Source organism: Oryzias melastigma, linkage group LG8 (genome assembly GCF_002922805.2).
Source record: "Oryzias melastigma strain HK-1 linkage group LG8, ASM292280v2, whole genome shotgun sequence".
Lineage (NCBI taxonomy): Eukaryota > Metazoa > Chordata > Actinopteri > Beloniformes > Adrianichthyidae > Oryzias > Oryzias melastigma.
Window position 1 is genome coordinate 1,963,833 of NC_050519.1, and position 24,131 is coordinate 1,987,963.

The 24,131-nt window shown below is 40.0% G+C and overlaps 3 protein-coding genes across 5 annotated transcripts; 1 reads left to right on the forward strand and 2 right to left on the reverse strand.

The window, feature by feature from the left end:
- Positions 1-100: 100 nt before the first annotated feature.
- Positions 101-2,362, reverse strand: LOC112146355 (eukaryotic translation initiation factor 1b). Its single transcript, XM_024272141.2, has 4 exons — positions 2,170-2,362; positions 1,395-1,558; positions 1,214-1,315; positions 101-1,142 (listed from the first exon to the last, which is right to left on the reverse strand). The coding sequence occupies exons 1-4, from the start codon at positions 2,198-2,200 to the stop codon at positions 1,098-1,100; spliced, it is 342 nt and encodes a 113-aa protein (XP_024127909.1). The 5' UTR covers positions 2,201-2,362; the 3' UTR covers positions 101-1,097.
- mfsd11 (major facilitator superfamily domain containing 11) lies at positions 1,298-23,644 on the forward strand. Of its 2 annotated transcripts, none has more exons than XM_036213101.1 (14): positions 1,298-1,379; positions 12,346-12,461; positions 12,539-12,594; positions 14,332-14,439; positions 14,520-14,599; positions 14,675-14,771; positions 16,935-16,993; positions 17,091-17,250; positions 18,328-18,365; positions 18,433-18,498; positions 20,433-20,558; positions 20,651-20,825; positions 21,731-21,866; positions 21,941-23,644. In XM_036213101.1, the coding sequence occupies exons 1-14, from the start codon at positions 1,340-1,342 to the stop codon at positions 22,094-22,096; spliced, it is 1,413 nt and encodes a 470-aa protein (XP_036068994.1). In that variant the 5' UTR covers positions 1,298-1,339; the 3' UTR covers positions 22,097-23,644. The 2 variants fall into 2 exon arrangements, with proteins under 2 accessions (XP_036068994.1, XP_024128481.1); XM_024272713.2 differs by lacking the exon at positions 1,298-1,379 and adding an exon at positions 11,623-11,935.
- Positions 6,803-9,817, reverse strand: srsf2b (serine and arginine rich splicing factor 2b). 2 transcript variants are annotated; one of them, XR_002919322.2, is made up of 4 exons: positions 9,238-9,817; positions 8,090-8,403; positions 7,359-7,412; positions 6,803-7,010 (listed from the first exon to the last, which is right to left on the reverse strand). XR_002919322.2 is itself a non-coding variant. In XM_024272857.2 (3 exons), the coding sequence occupies exons 1-2, from the start codon at positions 9,597-9,599 to the stop codon at positions 8,124-8,126; spliced, it is 642 nt and encodes a 213-aa protein (XP_024128625.1). In that variant the 5' UTR covers positions 9,600-9,817; the 3' UTR covers positions 6,803-7,412; positions 8,090-8,123. The 2 variants fall into 2 exon arrangements, 1 of the variants encoding a protein (XP_024128625.1); XM_024272857.2 differs by having other exon boundaries at positions 6,803-7,412.
- Positions 23,645-24,131: the final 487 nt, after the last annotated feature.

A 24,131-nucleotide genomic window follows, 5' to 3' on the forward strand; every position in this document is an offset into this window, starting at 1 on the left:
TTGCAGATTACTATTCTCCCTAATATCATGCAGCTCCACTCTAACCTATTTTTATGTTTTCTGTTGTTTGCATTGAGATTTTAAAGACAGAGGAGACTGGTTCTTCCTGTAAACCTTTATTAAAGTCCACAGAATGGAGCTTTTTTGTTCAGCTCAGGATGCCAACAGGTCATCAAGCATTAGAACAGCATTCCTGCTGACATGAGCATCCACACACACAGCTTTATGAACTGCATAACTTTTATTACCCCATACGATGAATTTGCCAGACATCCTGTCCACCGCCAACTCTGTTCTCATGGCTTTAGATTTTACTCCATTAAACATCACCATGGTTTATAAATTATTGCATCACAGGACTTTTCAAAAGATCCATGAAAGAGGTTTGGTACCTCAGCAGGCTAAGCACCACTGTAGGCAATTTCCCTGGTTCCCTCCCATCTGATCACAGTGAGACGCCTCAGCCTTCCTTACAAGTCCACCAGTGACTGTTGGAATACGGAACATTAAAGGAAAAGTTGCCCAAACATGAAATAATATATAGTACATGGTGGTGTGAAGATGGGCAGTGATCTGACGGCAGTCACCGGCTCTTTAACACTTCATTTATCTGCAGTTTCAATTGAAGGATGGGGGGAGAACAAAATACCAAAGTATGACCCTCCTGCACACACCCCACCCCATGACAACACTCCACTCCAAAACATGGAGACTCATTGTTTTATTGAAACACATAAGTACAAAACAAAAATGTTACATGAGACGGTGCCTTCTCGTTGTGGCACAATCTAAAATGGAAAAAAGAAATAGGGGTACATGGAAAGAGGAAGTGTGTGTGGGAGGGTCATCACCACTCATCCCTGATGTGTGGAACTGTTGTGGTGTGTTTTTGTGAGAGCGCCCCCTGGTGTTGTAGGGGCATGTCGGTGTTACAGAGTCCCATGTCATTCAGAGGTAATTCATGTGTTAGCTAATAAAAGCTGGTGGTATTGCAAATGGGGAAAAGGGGGGAGGAAGAGCAACAGCAGCACATAGGAGGGAGGAGAGGGGCGCTTGATGGCCTTTCAGGAGAAGAGGGGGAGGGCTGCTGGCAGCTCCTAAAAGCCGTGAACCTTGAGCTGCTCCTCCTTCGCCAGGTCAATCTGCAAAGGTGAGAGCTGATTAAGACACCTGCCTGGATTAGACCCAAAGGGAACGTGGAAGAACTGCTCACCTCAATCAAAAACTGGCAGATATTCTTGCGCTGGTCTCCTTGAAGCTGAATCACTTCACCATACTCTGGGTGCTCAATCACTGTCCCATTGCAGGCAAACTTCTGTTGGATTTAAAAACGCACGGCATGAGGGGAACGCCACGCCACACTGCAGCAGCCGCGCTCGGTAGGACAGCATTACCTTTTTGAAGGCCTTGACTAGCTTCTTCTTATCATAATCGGCCGCGATGCCCTGTACAGTGGTGAGGGTCTTCCTGCCGTTCCGCTGTTGGATTCTTATGTGGATGTAGTCCTCAGTCCCGGCTGGGAGGCGGTCATCACCCTTAGTTGCATCAGCAAAGGGGTCTACAGAGAAAACGGGGATACATTAGAACGGTAACACCTGAGGGGGTCCTGTCTGAAGCGTTTGTCCCCATGCCGATGTCCATAAGAGGAAACCGGGGGTATTGTTCGGAGGGAGGGTCACATTTCAAACCAACTGCGCAGACGGACGTGCTAAATATATATAACGCTTTAGCGGCTTCCGCTAACTAGAACAAAAAAGGAAAAGTCAGTTTATTCAACTTTGAAAGTATCATAAACAAACAATAAAAAATAAAATTATATCGAAATATTGAATCTACGTTGAGTGACATTGGCAGAAACATAAGTAGAAGAGGGCAAAGAAAAGTTAACCGCGCTGCTAATCTTAGCTTCCCTTAGGCCTAATGGCGGACATTTAATCGCCAACTTAAAAATCGTCGAATGTGTTCGGATATCTGAAAAATATAACACGTTTTTAGGAAGCCATTTTAGTTTAAAAGTCAACAAACACAGATTTAAACCTACAATTATTGTCTAAGAAACGAAGTCATCTCAACGCAAATTTGAAAGTTAGCATTAGCTTGAAGACGGCCGCCCAACCCCCACCCTATGCGCCGATCGGCTCACCCAAAAAAAGAAAAACCCCAACTCACCAAAAGTTTGGAGGTTCTGGATAGCGGACATACGATAAGATTTGCTTTCCTTTCGGAAAATGACTTGGTTATCGGGCAGCCTTTCGGATAACTTTGACAGTTTTTGTTCTATCTCGGGTCGGCCTCGCTGGGACAACACGACTATAGCTGCTCTCACAAAATGGAGATCTTCAACCTCGTAACAGGGGGAAAACAAGCCTATATAACCCCGCCCCGCCTCTGACGTCACCACGCACCAGACACATGAACAAGACGCCGGCGGGAACCACGCCCTAGAGCATTTCTCAACTTTACTGGAAAGGTGACGTCACTCCCTCAGGTTCCTCTGAGTGTTTTTCCCAAAACACACACTAAATAAATATATTTAAATAAATAAATAAAGTAAAAACACAGCTTTATGGTCTTCAATAAAAAAAAAACATAAAAACATTTTAAAGTAAAATTTAGTTTGCCTTGGTTTTCTTTGTTATATATAATATTATTGAGGCTCTGCGACAGACTGGCGACCAGTCCGGGGTGTACCCTGCCATCGCCCTTCAGTAGCTGGGATAGGCTCCAGCACCCCCGTGACCCCGAAAGCGACAAAGCGGCCAAGAAGATGGATGGATATATAATATTTTTTTTCTTTTTTCACTGAACAAAATATATAAACATGTTTACATGGTAATACTATTGTCGGAAAGAAATGAAGGCCGTATCAATCCCCCGGGTTTAAAGTTTTATACATATATATATATGGGTTGATGTTGTTATATTTAGATAATAAAATATGGGATTATTTAAGTTTAACCACACGGATAGATTAGGAGATGGCTCACCTGTTATTCATGTGTTATGACTGATCTGACATTCAACACACCACATCCTGGTCACAAGTGGAGTGAATCTTTCCCTGATACTGGATCACACTAGCTATCATGGGATACAGTTTATTGCATTTCATTGCTGATTTTGATAATGAGTGACTAACAATATTGCATTGTGTCATAAAGTTGTAATAAAGTCGGTCTTATGATGAATAGATTTGAACTGAAAACAATTAAAACTAGCAAATATATATATATATTGCAAAAATCTAAATTTTCAATGCATGTTTAGACTGATCAAAGTAATGAATAAACAAACATTTGGCAAACTTTAGCCTCCACAATCCAGCGTGACAAGCGTTGCTCCGTGAGAGGTCTTTCTTCCTTTGTGTGTTGGAGCCCATGACACAAACAACTGTTCCAACTTTCTAAAGTCACCGGCCATCTCCATATAAATGCGCAGAGCTCAGACCAGGTAGAGTGCATGAAGCTTGTTGCATGAAGAGGGACAGGTTGGTGGGTAAAAGGCTGATAGCTCGAGAGGGCGGATCGATACAGCAGAATCAAAAACCTTGGGTAAAAAGGCAGGATTAGGTTTCAACAGAACCCCTGAATCCCCCCTGGAAGACTGCATGCATGACGGGTTAACTGACAACGCATCAAGCACCAAAACTAACTCCCAAGCAGTCATCGACCAAAGCCGGCGCGGTCCCCTCATGAATTGTGCCACGAGTGGATGCAGTTCTGTCCCCAAAACCAACATGGCAAACCGAGATGGCAGGAATTACACCTTAATGGTGGAGAAAGCTAGACCTTTGTCCAATAGGTTCTGTAGAGACGACAGAATGTCAGCCACAGAACTCTAATAACCCACCATGGTGCTTTTAGAGCGCCAGTCCTCTAACACGCGCTATTTTCCATCATACCCCAAACGTGTAGATGAAGCTCTGGCAATTTGAATTGTTTCCACAGCGTTTTGTGGGAGACCAGTGGTAGTCAGGTTTAGCCTCTCACAGGCCAGGCGCATAGTGCCAAATGACCTGGATGAGGATGGAAGATTCCTCTGCATGTCTGAGACAGCAGGTCCCTGCTGAGGGGAAGTGGTCATGGTTCTCTGTTGAGCACTTGATAAATCTCTTGATAAACCTGCTCGCACCCTGGAAAGGATGGAGGGTATCAACTCCAGTGGAGGAAACGCATACAGCATTCATGCGCTAATGCATCCAGTCCTAGTGCATAGCCCTGATTGGTTAGGGAATGAAACTTGGGAGACTGCGCATTCTTTGTCATGGTGCTCCTGGGTTCTGGTGTCTCCTTCCTGATTGGACCCAGGTGACAACAAGCATCCATCACTTCAGGGCTCTATTTAAATGTGCCCCCTCCAGCATTCATTTACAGCGTGTTACCTTCACCGGTGCAGTAATTGGGCCTTGTACTCAACACAGTCACTAGTTTCTGTGCCTTGTTTTGCCCTGCTACTCTCCGCCTGCTCCTATTCCAGGACTATCAACACCATCTCTGTCATGCTGCTTACTCGGGTCCAAGTAGGTGGCATGGAAGGGGACTTTCCATGTCTCAAAAAGCAACTTCCATGACAAGTTACCAAGGGGACCTGCCTTGGACTGCTGTCCAAGCCACAATGAATAAGATCCTCGACAGTTCTCCCGGAGGTGGTCGGCTAAGGGACGTATAATCAAATTTCTTTTTGTCAAGTTGTCAAGCTGGTCTGACTGCAATCTGTGTGTTGGGACTAGATCAAGTTATTTCTGACTCATTTGGAGATTCTGAACCGCTCTTAGTCTGACTCGTCACCTAGAACCCATCTGTCATAAGACACAATACCATGGGTATTACCCTGGACAGATGAGCTTCTAGGATCACTCGAGCACTCAAACCCCTCCACCATGATAAGGTGGCGGTTCATGGAGGGGTAAAATGTGGTGTGTTGCAATTCTTTCTGTGTGATGGCTAAAATTGATAGTTGATAGCCAGCTAAAATATTAGCTAAATGCTAAATTAGCCTAACTAAAAAACAAAACAAACAAAAAAAGTAGGTGAGCCGAAAATTTTAGCATGTAGCTGAAAAAAATAGCTGAACTCAAAAATAACCAAAAAAAAAACAGAGAAAGGCCTAAATTAGCCAAAATAGCTACCATGCAGCAGAAAAATTAGCTGAACTCTGAAACGGTCCCAAAAAAAGCCTAAATTAGCCAAAATAGCTAGCATGTAGCTGAAATATTTGCTAAACTCCAAAATAGCCTAAAAATCTTAGTAAATGCCAAAATAGTCTAAAAAGTTAGTAGTAAAACGATTTTTAAAACATTAAAACCACAACATAATTATGAATATGAAATATGAAAGGCAGGAATATTATTCCAGAATAAATCAATTTAAACCTTAAATAACTTTCAATATTTTACTCTCCATAAAAATATATTTTGTTAAATTTATACACGTAAGAGATGATCGCAAGATAACATCGGGCCATTAATAACAATTCATCCGGAGGGCCTGATAGAATTACCCGGAGGGCCGGATCAGGCCCCCGGGCCTTCACTGTGACACGTGTGGTCTACAGTTTTGTCTCTGGTGTCTTTGGACAGCTGTTTGGTCTTGGCAATGTTAGTAGTTGGAGTCTTACTGATTGTATGGAATGGAAAGGTGTTTTTATGCAGCTAACCACTCAAACAGTTGAGCGGAGGTGAACTACTTCAAGGTGGACTAGCAGGTAATGGATACAGACTAAGGAATAGGGTTGCTGTCAGTCTCCTTGTACATGGATGACATCAAGCTATACGCTGAGAACGTATCACTTTTTGTATTTTATATATTGCTTTTTTAGCAATCTTGGTATCTAAATGTCCAGCTTGTTCAGGACATTACTGCTTGTATTTTTGGTATTCATAAACTAAATAGTTTTTGAAATACTGAGTAAGATATGTCCCATGGAAAATGAATGAGAAATTGCTGAAATCCTTCAAAGACTTTGAACACTTTGAAACTTGTGATTTTCATCATATAGTTTCAGCTGGAGATACCATTCATACTTTAAAATTTTTAGCAACCACTGAATTTTTAGGTTAATTTGGAATTAAGCTAAAATTTTAGCTACATGCTACCTGTTTTTGGCTAATTTATACATGTTTCCAGTTTTTTTTTTTTTTTTTTTTTTTGGGGGGGGGGGGTAATTTGGAATTTAGCTAACATTTTAGCAACATGCTAGCTGTTTCTGGCTAATTTTGACATGTTTCCAGTTTTTTTTGGGGCTTATTTGGAATTTAGCTAATATCTTCGCAAGCTTTTAGCTTCAGTATATTCAGCTAACTGCTCTGGTGTCTTAAGCAGCCACATTTAGATTACAGCATTCAAATAATTGCAAGTAATGTTATTTAGTTATTTTTGTAATACTTAAAGTTCAAATTAAGCTTATTATTAAAAGAAAAAAATCACAATGTTAGTATTTTCTATAACCAATCAGAAACGAAACTTCAGCATTTATTTTTCTGAATAGAAAATTAGCTCTGGAATACTTTTAATGTCCTCTAGAAACCAAAACACAGTTTTGAATATTTCATTATTTTTTCTGGCATTACATGTAAATTACATATAATGAGATTTTTAAGAGTAAAATCGTTACACTTACTTTCTTTGGACCTTCATAGCCAACAACTGAATGTCCCCAGATCGGGATAAATACATTTTAACTTAAAGTTATATGGACTTGATTGCATTTTTATAAATTACAGGTGAATCTGTTTCAACAAAAGTTGAAAAAGCAGAACCCCACAGGGTGCATTGTTCCTGTACATTTAAATAAAAGGAGACGGTTTCAGACAAAACAACAAATCTTTATTGAAAGTCACATTTGTCAGTCAAAACCTCCATTTCTCACTGTGCAACCGGACAGACTGTAGCGGCCGTAGCAGCGCAGTCACAGGAGCTTTCTGGAGAAAACTGGAAACATCCAAGCCCCCAGCACAGCAACATGGCACCTTAACAGCTAACCCGCAAAACTCAACAGCTACACAACTGCGCCTAGTGCACAAAAAACAAACACAAGCACAGTTAGAATGAAAGAAAAACAGACACTCAGCAGCCTAATCCAACAAAAATCTGCTTCAACTCGTTTTTCCAACCAACTTTCACAGCAAATCAAACTAAAGAAATTCAGTTTAAAAGCAATTTATCCTTTTATTCATTTTCTAAACAGATTCAGAATATATAAAGTAAACTAAAGTCTTTATTTGAATCTGCTGAGTTTCCATCAATGTTTTCTAAAATGTGTTCTCAAATTGAAGAAAAAACCTACCAAACAAATCCATCTATAAAAGTAAAAGTTAAACTGTTTTTTAAGGAAAAGACTGAAGCACAAAAAACAGCAACCTTTGACAGATGAACGCTGAGAGCCGCTCCGGAAACTCACGTCTTCAACCAAAACTGCCAAAGGAAGCACAAGTTGTGATGCGTTAGTTTAGAGACAAAATGCAGGAGACTTCTCAAACATGGTGATACTGTCGGGAAGGTATTAAATGTAGTTTTAATGAGACTGCATTCATTCAAACATATTTGAATGAGTTGCTGTGTCTAATCGTTGCCCCGCGTTAGTTTGTAGCTTTGTTTACATCCCATAATGTCAGACTATGGTGGCTGTTTTTGGTCTAGAACCTCCGGAGCAACATGAGACTCTTTTATTAAAGAAAAATAAAAAAGCCAAAGGAGTCCAGTCTGAATACAGTCTTAGTCACTCCAACGTTTGGTTCAGTCTTTACAACAGCATGCATTGAATGGATGGATTTCACAACCTTTTTTTCCCCAAACGTGTCTGCAGTATTTTCATCCAGAAAAAACTGTTTTATCATTGAAGTCCAATAAGTGATCTTCTGAGAGGGTTTCTCAGCATCAGCTGTGGACTTTGATGCATTCAGTGAAACACAGTAAGAACGGGCTGATGTTTGTTTCAGGGAATCTGCTGCCAGCTAAATACAAGCAGCAACCCTAAAAGCCCGTTCTGATCATCGTTTGATCTACTTCCAAAGCTGTTGTCTTTTAATTATGATTCTATTGTTTTTAGTCAAATCAACAAAACTTGAACACAGAGGAAGCTCTGAACTCACCTTTCCAAGAGGAGTCCGTTTCTAGAGACTTCTTTCAATCCTCCGTCTGCTTCGGCGGACTTTTAGATCTCGACCTGGAGCCTTTTTTGGAAGAAGGGCTGCGACTTCCAGACCTGGACCTCGGCTTGGAGCGGGACCTGGATCGAGATCTTGAGGGAGAATGTACCTTGGACTTCTTGTTTCTGGGCGAGCGGGATTTGGATCTGGAGTCGGATCTGGATTTGGATCTGCTGTAGCGGGACCTGCTTCTGGAACGAGAGCGGCTCCTGCTGCGGGATCGGCTTCTTCTTCTTCGCCTTGGACTGCAAGAATGGCTGAAGACATTCAGAGTTAGTTCTGATGGAACAACCCAGAAGAACAAGACATCATTCCTATCCCATCAGTAGGGCTGCTAATTTAATGGTCGATTAGTCATTACTTGTTATTGTATGGAGTCAGAGTGTAGTAAAGTTGAAAGTTATAATGGCATTCTGTTAGCTTTTTGGACTATGGCATTTCTCAACATTTTTTATGCTAATTTGGAGTTTCGCTAATATTTCAGCAACATGCTAGCTATTTTGGCTAATTAAGGCTTCTTTCAGTGTTTTAGGCTAATTTGGAGTTTAGCTGATATTTCAGCTACATGCTAGCTATTTTGGCCAATTTAGGCCTTTTTCATTTTTTAAGGCTAATTTAGAGCTTAGCTAATATTTCAGCTGTATGCTAGCTGTTTTGGCTAACTTAGGCTTTTGTAGGTTTTTAGGCTATTTTGGCATTTAACAAATATTTATCTGGTTATCAATTTCAGTATATTTAGCTATTGTAACTAGCATCTTCAGCGGCCACATTCAGCTTACAGCATCACATTAGCATTATTGCAGGTAATGCTATATATTTAGTTTTAGTTAGTCTATAGCTATTGATGGTTAAGATGTGTGTTTTACATCCAGTTGCACATGACCCGATTAGTCGACTGATCGGTTATTAGTCGACTATTAAAATAAATGTTTATGGCAGCACTGCCCATCATGCTTTGTGGTAAATCAATATTTGTATTTACTATAAATAGTTCAATTTAGAGTAAGAGTTTAGCATATATGGGATGTAAATGATCGAACGCATCTTTTCTGAAGTCACTTACTATAGTAAACAAACATTAGGTCTCTAACCTTCTGCTCCTGCGTCCGGACCCGCTGTACCTCCGGCCCGACGATCCTCCTCTTCGTCCACCGTGATGGGAGTCGGGAGGTCGACCGTATCGCGCCATCTGGACCCGGAGTTCGCGCCCGTCCAGGAGCGCTCCGTCCATGGCGTCCATCGCGTCTTCAGCGTCCCGTTTGTCGTGGAAACGAACGAACGCGAAGCCCCGGCTCTCCTTTGTGTAGCGGTCCCGCGGGATGTAGATGTCCCCGACCCGGCCGTACTTCTCGAACACGTATCTGAGGGTTTCGGGGGAAGTTCTGTAGGTCAGGTTGTCCACTTTGAGGGAAGTCATGCCGTCGATGTCCGGCGGGGCCCTGCCGAAACTCATGCTGGATATAACCCGGGAGGCCGCGCAGCTTTCACTAAAACTCCTTTAGAAATCACCAGAATAGACAAAAACTGTTTCAAAATTCTACTTGAGCATAAATTATAAACTATTCACAGAAATGATCATTTGGAGTAAGGATAAACAAATAAACTCTGCTACTTCTGCCCATTCGAATCACTAATTCTTCTTTATGGAAAGGTCTTACCGGAAGCAACCAGAAAACCGCACACGGATACACCGCCCCCTAGTGGGCCGGAGTATGTATGATAGGTCGATTTTTCTTCATGATTTGTTTATTTGAACAATTATAACATTACAAAAACGTTGAACTAAGTTATATATCATAGGACATGGCTAACATAATAAACAAACAAAATCTTTGAATATTTATAAAGAGATTAAACCAAAGCACAGAGAAAAAAAAAAACAAAACTAGAAATGAAAGAAAAGGTAAAAAAAATAATAACATTTAATCAAACACCTATAGAAACAAATGTTTTCAATCTGTTACTCTTATTTTTTATTTATTGTTCTTTAAAAACGTTCATAGATTCAGGTATCGTTTGTATTAATTTTAAAAATTTCTTTATTTTGGGAAGACCTTTATATATTTATTTTTGTGTATGTTATATTTACCAAACCAATGGGAATTATCCATCCATCCATTTTCTTGACCGCTTCTTCCCTTTCGGGGTCGCGGGGGTGCCGGAGCCTATCCCGGCTACGGATGGGCGAAGGCAGGGTACACCCTGGACAGGTCGCCAGTCTGTCGCAGGGCCCAATGGGAATTATGTTTATAAAAATTTATTTTTTCTGCCAGGGCTCCCTTGAAAAAGAGGCTCTAAATCTCAATGGACCTGGTTAAACAAAGGTTCATAATAATTGTATTATTCTTTCTAATAAAATGCCAAATTTGATGGTGTTTAGTGAAAATGTTGGCAATAGTTGGAAAATATATAATTTTAGCTAATTAATTATGATTTTTTTTATGTTTGAGTTTGCGGACAAAAGAAAAATCCTTTGTTATTTTATTGTTGTGTTCCTGTACCACTAAAGTAAAACCTGAATCAGAAAAAAAGCATACAAAAACAAAGATGGTGCGGTGAAAAAAGCAAGATGAAGCTATGAACTAGCAAAGGAAGATTCAACTTAAATAAACAATAATTTTGCACTATTTTGTTAAATTGCTTTTGTTCTCTTGTTCATGTTTGAAATATCTTTCAGAGAAGTTGGCATTTTACAGTCTTGTACTCATTTTCTGTTGCAATTAAAATTGTTTTTTAAATGTATTATTTGTAAATATATATATATATATATATATATATATATATATATATATATATATATATATATATATATATATATATATATATATATATATATGATATGGATTATGTGAATGAAGAGCTCTTGTAATTAGCAGTGAATGTTTAGTTTTAATCACAAGCCTTTTCTAGTTAAAGCACCACTTTGATCATCTTTTAATCTGTTTTCAAATTGTTCCCAGTGGTATTTTAATTATGATTATTATGAGGTTTCTGGGAAAAATAAAAATAAAAAGAACATGTAATTTTCTCAAACATAGTTTCTGCAGAGCGGGAGTAGTTGATTTGTAATTCACCTTTAAGCTGTGGGTGGGACTGTTGTTGGCGCAGAACAACCCTGCCCCCCTTCCCATCAAGCAAAAGTGAGAGTTGTCTGTTTACACTCTAACCTAACATTCCAATTGCAACCTAAATGGAAAGCAATATCTATGCTTTCCAGTCTTTTTGAGCCAAATGCCAGCTCAGACAAGGAAAACAAAGACTTATATGAATCTTGCGAATGCGTTCAGCATATTTCTGCGTTACAGAAATAACTTTTTCAAACCTTTTTTCATCTGCTCCTGATTCACAATTATATGAACAAAGAAATATTCCATCATCAGGGAAAAAAAAGCCACAATAAGATGTTAAAAACAGAAATTTGATGGGTCTTTAAGGTTAGCTAGTTGCTCCTCCCTGTTTCCAGTGCTTTTGTAGATCTGTGGTTTGGTCCCGCGCGGCGCAGCTTCTGTAGATCTGCGGTTGCTTCATGTTAGCTCCTTTGTCAGCTGACTCATTCACATGACTCCCCGGTTCGCCTCGGTCTGCCCTGTTTTCCGATGCTGCAAAGATAAGGAAATAGATTTTAAATCACCGGAGGATTAGCTCCGTTGTAGATTAGGGACCACTCGGAGGAGATAGATGGCTGAAAACACCGGACTGTAAACAAGAAGCTAGCTAAGCTAATGAAGAGGCTGTAAACAGGCACGCGGAGGAGCTGTTAGCGGGTTAGCTAAAACGTCCTGAGTCTTGGTGAGTTTGGGTTTTCTCTTTCAGATGTTAGCTAATTCTGTTTTTATAAACTTTATCTCGTCCGTTTATTGTCATTAAATTAATTTCATTTTAGATTCTGCTTAAAAAGAAATAATTTATTATTATCTTAAATAAATAAGTTGGTTTTTTTTCTGCACTTTTTTAGACCCAAATTAAAATAATTTTTGTTTTTTTAGGACATTTACTGTTTTGTATTGATTTTTAAATTCAATTAATTATTTAAATCAAGTTAATACCAGAGTGTGTCACACACACTCATACATTTTAATAGTATGTATTAATTCCAGTTCTGACAGTTTTTTTAAGATGGCAGAGGACGTCCTGTCGTCCTAATGCTTTCATGTAACTCGATCTGATGCTGACTGATGTTCGGATCTTTTTCCTCACAGGTCATCAGAACTCTGCCAACATGAGTCCAGAAGGGAAGAAGCTCTGGAACATCATCATCCTCGGCTTCGGCTTCATGTTCATGTTCACTGCTTTTCAAACATGTGGAAACATCGAGGTACTCGGCTGCTCCTGACCTTCCTCAAACCGCTCGCTTCACCTTGAATTAAGCAACTTTTTGTTTTGTCTTTCCAGCAAACTGTGATAAAAAGCTTCAACAGCACAGAGTTTCATGGAAGCGGATACACCAGGTGAACCGGCGCGTTTAATCTGATTTTAATCCAAATGCCTTTTGGTGGGATTGATATAAATGCAAATAAAAATCCTCCTCCCAGCATCCCTAGTTAAAGTCAGTCTCTCCTTCCGATTATTTCCGCTTGTATTCATTCCTCACTAAAATCTGGGATTGTCCCATCACTTTCCAAAATACTAGAAAAAAAAGATGCTTTCAACTTTATGATCACCTAAAACATAACAATCTTCTGGAACCTTTTCAGTCGGGTTACGTCTCTCACACAGCACTGAAACTTACACTGAAGATCACTAACGACCTTCTCATTACAGCTGATTCTATCCTCCTCTGCCTTTGAAACCACATCTCACTCCATCCTCTCCTCCCTCAGTATCACCTCCACCCACAAGCTGGTTCCAATCCTACTTCTCAGGCCAAACCCAATTCATGCAGCTTAACTCCTTTAAATCCCAGCCCACATCCATCTTTTCTGGTGTACCCCAACGTTCTACTCTCGCCCCCTTGGAAATGTTTTCCATAAATTTAATATAAAAAGTTTCATTGTTTCCCAGATGACACCCAGCTCTATTTATCAAGCAAACCTGACTCTTGTCTTCCATCTTCATCCCCCTCCTCCTATCTATCTGAACTCAAAACTGGTTCTCATTAAACTTCCTGAAACTCAATAGTCATAGAAAACAAACTACATCTTGTCAGTTCCAAATCCTTCCTCTCCAAAGTTACAGATTCTAATCTAGAAGGGCTGCCACGACTAATCGATGACTAATCTACTATTAAAACAGTCAACAACTAATTTATTAGTCGATTAGTCGTTACTTTATATTAAATGGAGTCAGAGTGTAGTAAAGTTGAACAAAGTTGTATATAAATAGTTTGTTGTTTCAGATGCCGATCTCATTAGAGAGATCAGGAATATACTTTCCATCAAACTCATTTTGACAGGTGACCTTTGACCTTTTACATGTAAAAATGATATTACATTTCTTGCGTCATCTTGAGGGGCGTGGCACATGTCAAAATGAGTTTGATGGAAAGTATATTCCTGATCTCTCTCTCATCTGCTTTAATGTTGTTTTAATCATAAAACTAGTGAAGGACAGAAGCTCCACGATTCATTAAAAGTTTAATAAACTATCATCTTAATTGTCTTTATTTTTAGTTAGTTTAAAGCTAATGATGGTTAAGATGTATGCTTTACATATACTTTATGGATGACCCAATTACTTAACTAATTAGTAAAAATAATCTGTGATTAGTCGACTATTAAAATAATCATTAATCATCTTCCACAGGTTAAGAATAACGGGTCACTGACGTTGCTCGGTCTGTCTATTTTCATGAATCGCCTTCGCCCCTCCCTCACTGTTCACTCTGCTTCTATTCTGGTCACTTCCCATTAGATTAATGTCATTCCCTCTTCTTCAGTCTCCCTCAAAAAGTTCTAACTGCAGAAGTCCTCTGCTCGCATCATCTCCAGAACCCCGTCTTTTAGTCATATCCCCCCCGTTCTCCAGCAGCTTCACTGGCTTCAAACTCCTGGTGTTTACGTCTAAGGCCTTTCTGTCTGTTCCCCTGGTCCGGTCCGGCCCAGCCCATTACATTACCACGGGGAGTCGAGCCTTCGTTCACCTGCTAATTATTGTCTCTTTTCTAGTGATTTTATTGATTTTTGCTCTTTTACAGTGTTTACAGTATAAATATTTATTATTAATAAATACATTTGGTTTTGCTGCAGCATGGCCATCATCTACGGAGTTTTCTCGGCCTCCAACCTGATCGCGCCGTCGGTGGTGGCGGTCATCGGGCCTCAGCTCTCCATGTTCTTTAGCGGCCTCTTATACAGGCGAGTCGTCCTCTCAAACTCCCCGCTGATGTCATCAGTGTGACAGGAGCGTGACTTTGGTTTGTGAATCCCTTTCACAGCTGCTACATCGCCGTGTTCATTTACCTGTACACCTGGAGTTTCTACACGGCGTCTGTGCTGGTTGGAGTCGCAGCTGCAGGTACAGAAACCCCCTGACCCGCTAAATAAAAAACTAAACGTCTTTTGTCATCTGTTGTGTGTTTCTGCTCTCCAGTGCTGTGGACGGCTCAGGGAAACGTTCTCGCCATCAACTCCTCCGACACCACCATTGGAAGAAATAGTGGCATTTTCTGGTCGCTGCTGCAGTTCAGGTACACCAGTTTGTCCGATGCAACAGTTGTGTTTAATTACTTAAAAGAAAATCAATTAAATAGTAAAAATAAAACAGCAGTTTTGACTATTTGTGTCACTTCTCCAGTCATTTTATAGACAGATAAGCAGAAATTATTGACATAGTTACTCAACAATTCACTTTCCCCAGGATTCACTTCAAACCTTGATGTTTATCTATTTATTTGGGCTCAAGAGTTTATTTCTGTTTGATCCATAAATGAAATGATTTGTGATTTACGAAACGACAACCAAAAGCTAAAAATTCCGAACATTTTTTTGGGTTAATAAGCAAGCAACAAAGAAGAGGAAGCTTTCAGTTGGCCTGGTGTGATGTCATAAAATAATAAATCTTTAAAGGGTAACCAAACCCTAAATCTACTTTTTTTTTGTCTGTTGACCTCCATAAATGGAACTTTGAAAGGGCTGTCTGTTGTCGAATTTTTGCTTAATTCATGAAAATCTAGTCTAAAACAATCTGTGTGCTGCCCCCTAAAGGTGAAATCATGGTATTGCAGTAGAGTTTTGTGATTGGTCAGCTGGTGTAAGTCCCAAAAGTGTCACGCCATCATACTCTCCCTCTACCAGAATGTGTATCCCTGCTCTCAGGCATCGTTGATTTGTTTTGTAACACTCATATTTTGTCTCAAAAAGCATAAAAAGAAAATGGAGGAACGCAACATACTTTATTGTGAGGCTTTTAGGAATTTATTGTCATATTCTATGTAAAACGACAACAGCTTCTTGTGTTAAGAAAGAAGAAGAGACATTTGTTTGACTAATTTAGGAAAAGAAATGCTATTTATGAAAGTGACTTTGTCATGAAAGCATGTAACAACGAACAATTGTTAAATTTTTGTTGTTTCTACTGCAAATTATTTTGAGGCACAGATTCTGTCAGGCTGGATCAGCAGCAGCCTGACAGAATCTCATTTTAGGTGCAATATGTGGTTTAAAAACATGACAGTAAAGTCACAAAAACATCAGAATAGTCTGTCGTAATCATTCACCTTCTTTTTTATGTTTTTTGGGACAAATTATGAGTGTCTGAGACCGAGGATACACATTCTAACAGGGGGAACGTACCTTTGCACCACACCTGTACCACTCCCCATATTAAAGACCCAGCGAACTATACATAAAGCTAACTTGTCAATCATAGATCCAAGAAACGCCTCTACCACTCAGTCTGCCTCCATTAGCCCCGCCCCCTTTTGGCATTGTTTAAATCTGGGCTAAGAGTGGAGTCGGCCTCCAATTGTTAGGTTACCCTTTGAATTTAGCATCACAGGCGTTTGACTCTTTAAACATACTGATGTGTAGTAGAGATGTAACCATTTACGTTCCCCACCATCCAGTTCAATGGAACACACGGTTTGACTTTAAACTGGCATTCAGAGCAAATCATGTCGTAACCATGGAAGCAAAACCCCTCTCCCTCCAAAAAATATGTGTTAAAATGAGCCATGCTGGCTTTTCAGCCTGCTGTCACCTGTCCAGACATGAACTGGGCACGTAAAGTGAGAATGTTCACCAGGAATACTCCACAGGTTGGCAAGAACAACACAAAACTTCCCCCAGATATCTGATACATTTCCTTTTACTTGTTTATTTTTCCATCTTTAGTTTGGAGAAAGTTTGTGACAGAAAAAAGGGAAAGCGTCACCGTTTGTAATGAGGGCGACAGACGGATTCTTCTATTGAAATCCCTCCACAATAAAAGCATTAGAAGCTGTCTTACGAGTTAAAGGCGTGTTTTGCAGGACATTCCAGCCTCTGAATGCAGCACTTTAATGACAGCCGACCCAGGAGGTCAACAGAATTCAAGTGTTGTAAACAACAAAAGCAGGTGTGACACAAAAAGAGAAGAACCAAAAAAGTGCAGAGTGTTGCCAGATTAGGCATTTTCCGGCCCAATTGGGGGATTTTGATTCTGAATTTTAAGGCAAACTTTGCTTTGTGTCAAGGGACATAATTTAGGCGGTTTTTAGTTATATTTTGGGACTTTTTTGTGGTGGTGGTTTTTAGCTGACTTTTAGGCTCCTGTTGACCTGCCATAAAATGACTATGAGAACCTTCATCTGAATTTACTCCTCAGTCTTGATTAAGATGAATCCGTTTTTAGCATCTCTGATTTTCTGCAGCTTGTTCTTCGGGAACCTGTACATCTACTGCTCCTGGCACGGACACGTTCACATCACAGGTATGATCCCGCCTCTGTTTACGTCTTTTCTGCTTATTTCTTCATCCTCTGTTTTTGTTCCGACCTAATCTAAGCGTCTGACTCATGTGTGTCTCAGACCGGGACCGTCAGACCGTCTTCATCTCTCTCACCGTCATCAGTCTGGTCGGCTGCTTCCTCTTTTTCCTGATCCGGAAGCCCGAGCCAGAGAGTCCCTCTGCGCCTGAGGGGGCGGAGTCACTGCTGCCCTCGGATTCCAGTGACAGCGCCGCCGAGCGGTGAGGCTGGGCAGATGTGTTCAGAGGGGACGTTTGAAGTGCACAATGAAATGGCCACATCATGATAGCTCCACCGCTGTGCCTGCCAGATGGTTTTAGGAGTTTTCTGTCAATTTTAGACTTAAAGTCCCCCTCCGTTTTAGCCAAAATCTAAAAACCTGTTGTTTTCTAGAACATAGTTTCTGCAGAGCGGCAGGAGTTCATCAGGAATCAGTTTATTTTACTAATTTATCAGGACAGCGTACAAATACGTTAAGCTTTAAAAGCAAAGGTGCTTGCATCAGATTGTAGCTTAATAGCTCATTTCAATGTAAAATACATTTACCAATATTCACCTCTGGGGAAACCCCGCCCCTCTTCCCCTCCCTGTTGCTAATACCTCAGAGCAGGGAGCTAGCGGCGTCTTTTCTTCAACCTTTCAAACTGTTTTTTTTTGTCTGCTCCTGATTCACAACAATTTGAAAAAGGAATTTTTTGAAAATGCAATATTTAACTTAATTTACTTATTATATGTCCTCTATCATTGGAAAAATACAAAAAGAACACGTTAAAAGCACCAAAAACACTAATTTAATTAAAAAAGTTTATGAACGTTTTTGCGTTTTGGCCAAACTGACTCAACTCGCACGTCTTCTACAAACTCAACCTGTGCAGTCTCTTCAAACAATATCAGTCATTTCAAATCAGTAACATTTTATGTTCCATTTTACTGCTTTTCTTTAAAAACTTTGAATATTCCCCAGAAACACCAAAATCTGAATGGTCTGAGAATGTCCTAAAGATCCTTTTCCATTAGAGATTTTATAAAGATGATCAGGTGCATTGATTAACAATATCTGGCTGTGAATTCTTCCTCGGAAGTTTATTATTATAGTCGAACCTGAATCACTTCCTGTAGTTTATCCCCTGATGATCTCCAACAGCGTCTTAGAGGAGTCTTTTTTCTTAGTGTATTTGAGCTTTTCTTGCTATATTTTGTAGAAATATTTCCATCATTTGTGCATCACAGCTGAGATTTCCATCTTTTAATAAGAAGATTTCAAACAGCCTCATCTTTGCTCTGCTTTGTCTCCTCAGCCCCGCCAGTCTTTGTGCTCAGGCTCTTGATGCTTTCGGTAAGTTTTTGTCTGACGGCGTTCCTCAAACCGTCCAGCTTGTTAACCTCCTGCTTCCTGTTTGCAGTCAAAGCCTGTAAAATGTTTGTGACCAAAGAAATGCTGCTGCTGAGCGTCTCCATCGGATACACGGGTGAGTCACCAGGAACTCTTGCTGTTAAAAAGTAGCAATACTTGAGTCCTTTTTGCTTCTCATTCAGATCATTTACTGTATTTTCCAGAGAAAATTCCTGAAAAATGCAACACTTTTGAACAAATCCTTTTTTAAAAGGACGTCAAATTTGAGGCTCAACATTTGTTGAAAATGTGTTCATAACTCTCGGCTGGTGTTGAAGCTACAGCCAAATCTTTAGCCTCATCGCTACAGAGAACCATTGACTGTCAGTGCATGGATGATGTTGAGAGATCAGGTTTTGTGAAAAGCTCTCCAAAGGTTTTGGAAATTCCAAGTCCATGTCTGGGTTCATGAGATCATTCAGTCTTTTTTTTTCTTCACTGTGAGCTTCACCATCTACTGCAGCAGCTGCGTTTGAGTGACGGCTCTTTCAGCGGTACTTCTGTGTCTCTGGAACCCAGTTTGATGACTTGCTGTTTCACATTAAGCTGCATTCACACCCGATGAGATTCATCCTGCAGGGGCGTCAAGTTTTAACGTTAAGTCAATGTACAGACGCAATACGAGGTCCTGCTGCGCGATTTGAGTATCAGACACCGTGAGGGAACTCAGCAGGTATGGGATGTTTTCAGTGATGATGGGAATCTTGAGGCAATTCACGATTTGATTAGGATTCAGGACTTGTGCTGCCACAAACAATTATTTTAATAGTCGACAAATAACCGATCATTAGCTTTAAACCGACTAAAAACTGGATGTATAGCATTACCTGTGATAATGCTAGTGTGAATACTGTAAGCTGAATTTGTCCGCTGAAAGATGCTGGAATTTACAGCTGAAAACGCTAAAGCTAATAGACGGCTAAAATATGAGTTAAATTAGACAAAATAGCTAGCATGTAGCTGAAATATTAGCTAAACCATAAATTATCCCCAAAAAACCTTAATAAATAGTCCATAAAGCTAGCAAAATGTAATTATAACTTTAAACATTACTACACTCTTACTCCATATAATATAAAGTTACGACTAATCGATTGTTTTAAGTCGATTAGTCGTCAATTAGTCGACTCATCGAGTGTTTTAATAATTGATTAGTCGTTGATTAGTCGACTCATCGTGGCAGCCCTATTCAGGAGGCAATAACTCTATTATGAATCGATTATCAATATAACTTATATCTGCATGTCTTCCATTTTCTCACAGGAATATGACTTCCTTTTCTCCACCAAAGTGCATTTTTAAGTAAAGACAAGATCAGTAAACTTGTTTAAATGTTATTGAGAACACAAAAACTCATAAGAAATTTTCCTTTTGTATTTAAAAATCTTTCAAAGCATCAAAAGAGGAAAAAATTCCCTGAACTCAACAACCTAAAATAACGCATTAATATTTTTTATCATAAGACCAACTTTAACGGAATGCTCTTTAACTAATGTCAAACAAACTAATGTTTCCAAAGCCCCAGAATAAAGTATATCATCAACATTCACCTTCTTTTTAAGTTTTTTGGGGACAAAATAAAACGGAACAATCAATGATGTCAGACACAACACCGGACTCTCTGCAGAGCTCACCAGAACACACAAACACAAGCTTTGTGCTTGACATCATCCATGCTTTCCATGATGTGGGGACAGAAAAGTCCAAAAAACTTTGTTGGTTGCTTCTCTAGTCTTCGAGCAATGAATTTAAGGCGCGTCATAATAGAGACGGCAGACGTGAATTTGATGTGCAGATCACCTCTGGTGTGAGTGCAGCTTTTGACAGAAAAATGAAAACATAATAATAATAAAGTCTTGATACAAATATGAAAAATACCATAAATTTTAAGAGGAGAACAGATTCCGACTTTTGACACAGTTTGATGTTCTGACTTGTAGGAGAAGTTCACGTTAAAATCTGTGTTATCGTCTGTCTCCGGACTCGGTCCGGTTCTCTGTGTGCTGACAGGCCTGGAGCTCACCTTCTACAGCGGCGTGTACGGGACCTGCATCGGCGCCATGACGCGCTTCGGCACGGACGCCAAGAGCCTGATCGGAATTTCTGGGATCTGCATCGGCATCGGCGAGATCCTGGGTGAGTCCTGGAGCTGTGGCGGTTGTTGGTCTGTGGTGCTGCAGAGCTTCAGAGCTTCAGAGCTTCAGAGCTGACCTCTGCCGTCTGTCCAGGAGGGGGCGTGTTCGGCCTTCTGAACAAGAGCAACCGCTTCAGCAGGAACCCCGTGGTGCTGCTGGGACTGCTCACCCACTATCTAGCCTTCTACTTGATTTTTCTCAACATTGCCAGCGATGCTCCTCTGGCACCGGAGGCGGGAACTGACCTGGAGGCGTTCATCACTCCCAGGTAAAAAAGCCAGAGGGGTGATTCTGTTTATGGCATGTGTGTCAAAGTCCAGGCCCAGGGGCCGGATCCGGCCCTCCAGATCATTTTATTTCATTGTTATTAATGTTATCTTCCTCTCATTTCTAGCTTTCAGAATTTTGAAATAATATATTTTTATGGAGAGTAAAATATTGAAAGTTATTTAAGGTTTAAGTTGATTTATTCTGGAATAATATTCCTGCCTTTTTAATATTCATAATTATGTTTAAAAGTTACGGTTTTAAAGTTATAAAAATTAGCATCCTGCTAGCTTTTTGGACTAAGATTTTTTTTTTACTTTAGCTAATATTTCAGCTACCTGCTAGCAGTTTCTGCTAATTGAGGCTTTTTTTAAATGTTTTTTTAAGGTTGTTTTGGTGCTAAGCTAATATTTACACTCTAGCTGTTTTGGGTAATTTTTTCAGTTTTTTAGGCTATTTTTGTTTAGCTATTTTTTCAGCTACATGCTAGCTGTTTTAGCTAATCTAAGTTTTTTTCTTTGTTTTTTAGGCTAATTTGGCATTTAGCTAATTTATTTATTTCAGTTATTTCAGCTATCAGCTTCTGCATTTTTAACAATAGTTTTTCAGCATCTTCAGCAACAAATTTCAGCTTACAGCACTCACACTAGCATTGTCGCAGATAATGCTATTGATCTAGTTCATACTTATTTTTAACAGTTCTGGTTTTAAAGTTCTTAAAATGTAGTTTTAGAGTTCAATAATGTTTATCCTGTTTGCCCCGTGACCTCAGCTGTGTTTTGGATTTTGGCCCCCTGTTTAGGGAGAGTTTTATGTGATCTTGCATTAACTTTAATGACATTAGGAGAGTTTTTTCACTGGAAGACTCCTGGATGTGACTGTTTCCTCCCGTTCCGAATGTTTCAGCGTGGGCGTGGCGTTGCTCTGCAGCTTCCTGCTCGGCCTGGGCGACAGCTGCTTCAACACGCAGCTCCTGAGCATCATCGGCCTCTTGTTCCGCGACAACAGCGCCCCGGCATTCGCCGTCTTCAAATTCATCCAGGTGACAATTGCTGGGAAACGTTTTTAACCGTCCGACTGTGAAGCCGACTAACCTGCCTGCCGTTCTCCCTGCAGTCCATCATGGCGGCGGTGGCCTTCTTCTACAGCAACTACCTGCTGCTGCACTGGCAGCTGCTCATCCTGGTGGTCATGGGCTTCCTGGGCACCGTTTCCTTTTTCGTGGCGGAGTGGGTGGCCCAGGCCAGCAGGAGGGACTACGACCGGTTCTGAGCGGCCTCTGCAGAGAACGCTGTCCGGTCCAGAACCCACAGACTGCGGTATGTTTGGTTTTACCTGAGCTGCCCCGACTATCTGACAGAAAACACTCGTGGACGGAGGAAACACCTGTCCTTCACCTCTGGCTTGTTATGGTTTCATTTGCACACTTTGAGCGGTTCTCCTCCCAGACAGACGGATGGAGACGCCAAACTCTGACTTAAAGCCAATAAGGCTCCATCCTGCTGGTGATGACGGAGCGTTGAGGGACTTAATGGTGAATCTGCTGCACATTTATTGACACTCGGTGAATGTGATTCACTCACTGTAGCTGAGCTGTCTTCATTCAGACGATGTTCACTGTACATAAAATCCATCGTCTCACGTTTGCTGCCCTCACTGATCATTTCCTGATGGACTTTTGGACAATGTATTTGAAAAAATAATTAAGACAAATGGATTTATGGTTAAAAAAATGACCTTGAATCAGTTTAGAATTCAGAGAAATGTATCTGGAAACTTCACAAAGTGGATTTTGGCTTGAGTCTGTGACTCCGTTTGGCTTTGAGGTCCAGACTGAGGCTTCAGTCTCTGGAAAATACTTTAAAAACGACTAATACTAATTAAACGTCGCCTCTCCTCTGACTTAAAGGGACCTGGTTGTTAGGAGGAACGTCTCCTGAATGCTGTCAAAACTGCTGGTTAGCTGTGGTTGGACAGAAAATGAAACAAAGCCTTTTATTTTGAAAAGCAAACCTGAGCCGCAGACAACTTCCTGTCACATGTAAACCGCTTTCTGCAGCCATGAAGGATTTATCAGACATTATTCCTTCAATTGAAAGTAAAAACAAATAGCTTTGCAATGAATAATCATGAAGATAAAATCTGAAATATATTCATTTTGAAAAAAGGGAATAAAATGCTGCGTTTATTGCCAATATTTATATCCATTTCTAAATGTTTTTGACTGTCGGCAGAAATCTAACAATAAGAATAATCATGTAATTATTTCATTTGTTTACTATACTTTATCAACTCAAATTCATGTTATGCACACAAACAGATATAGCTTCTTGTTAATTTCACTGCTTTATTTTTCCAATTTTTGTTTTTCTTCAATAATAGAAGTTTAAATTTTTGGTGCCTTTTTTGAGCCTTCTTTTTTTTGTCATTGTCTGCCAAATATTGTCTCAATCAAACCTTTTGGATCACATTTTGCCCCAGAACAACTGTCATTCTCACAGTTCTAAAGGCGGAGCTGCACGTCAGCGTCCGTCACGTCGTCGGTCTGATCGATCCAAAGCTGAATCCAGCTGCTGTCTGCGTTTAACTGTCACTTTAATGTAATTGTTAATTTATTTCTCGTCAAACAGAATGGGTGTTTACATTTATTTTTGTTTCAATCTTTTTTTTTTTATGTTGTGGCTGCAATGTGCAATCAAGGGTAATAAGGGAGGTAAATATGCCATAAGGGTGATTTTTATACTTGAAAACGATCATTCAGAATGTGGTTAAGAATTTTGCTGTCTTGTTTTTATCAATAAAATGTTCCTCTGACCTCCAGTGTTCTGCTTTGTCTTGTTAAATGATGTCGGGACAAGAAGGTGGTTCGAGTTTTCGGGTTTTTGTCACTTTACTGCTTCAAATTAGGGGTGTCAAACTCAGTCGTACAAGGGGCCAAAATCCAAATCCTTAGGTCACGGACGAACAAGATAAACATTTATTGAGCACACTAAAACTACATCTTTAAAACTTTTCAACCGTGACTTTTATATATAATTACAAACTAGATATTTAGCATTACCTGCAATAATGCTAGTGTGAATGCTGTAAGCTGAATTTGGCAGCTGAAGATGCTGAAATTGATAGCTAAAAACACTGAAGCTGGTAGCCAGATAAAATATTAGCTAAACTCCAAAATAGCCTAATCTTTGTAAATGCCAAAATAGTCCAAAAAGCTAGCAGAATGCTAATTTTTAAAACTTTAAAACTGTAACTTTTTAACATAATTATGAATAATAAAAAGGCAGGAATGTTATTCCAGAATAAA

Coding starts and splice junctions, on each gene's coding strand:
- mfsd11 (XM_036213101.1), top strand. CDS start 1,340: ATGAGGGGAACGCCACGCCACACTGCAGCAGCCGCGCTCG. Junction 12,462..12,538: donor AAACATGTGGAAACATCGAG/GTACTCGGCTGC, acceptor TTGTCTTTCCAG/CAAACTGTGATAAAAAGCTT. Junction 14,440..14,519: donor TTTAGCGGCCTCTTATACAG/GCGAGTCGTCCT, acceptor TCCCTTTCACAG/CTGCTACATCGCCGTGTTCA.
- LOC112146355 (XM_024272141.2), bottom strand. CDS start 2,200: ATGTCCGCTATCCAGAACCTCCAAACTTTTG. Junction 1,316..1,394: donor TAGTCAAGGCCTTCAAAAAG/GTAATGCTGTCC, acceptor TAAATCCAACAG/AAGTTTGCCTGCAATGGGAC. Junction 1,143..1,213: donor TCTGCCAGTTTTTGATTGAG/GTGAGCAGTTCT, acceptor TCACCTTTGCAG/ATTGACCTGGCGAAGGAGGA.
- srsf2b (XM_024272857.2), bottom strand. CDS start 9,599: ATGAGTTTCGGCAGGGCCCCGCCGGACATCGACGGCATGACTTCCCTC. Junction 8,404..9,237: donor TCCGGACGCAGGAGCAGAAG/GTTAGAGACCTA, acceptor GAATGTCTTCAG/CCATTCTTGCAGTCCAAGGC.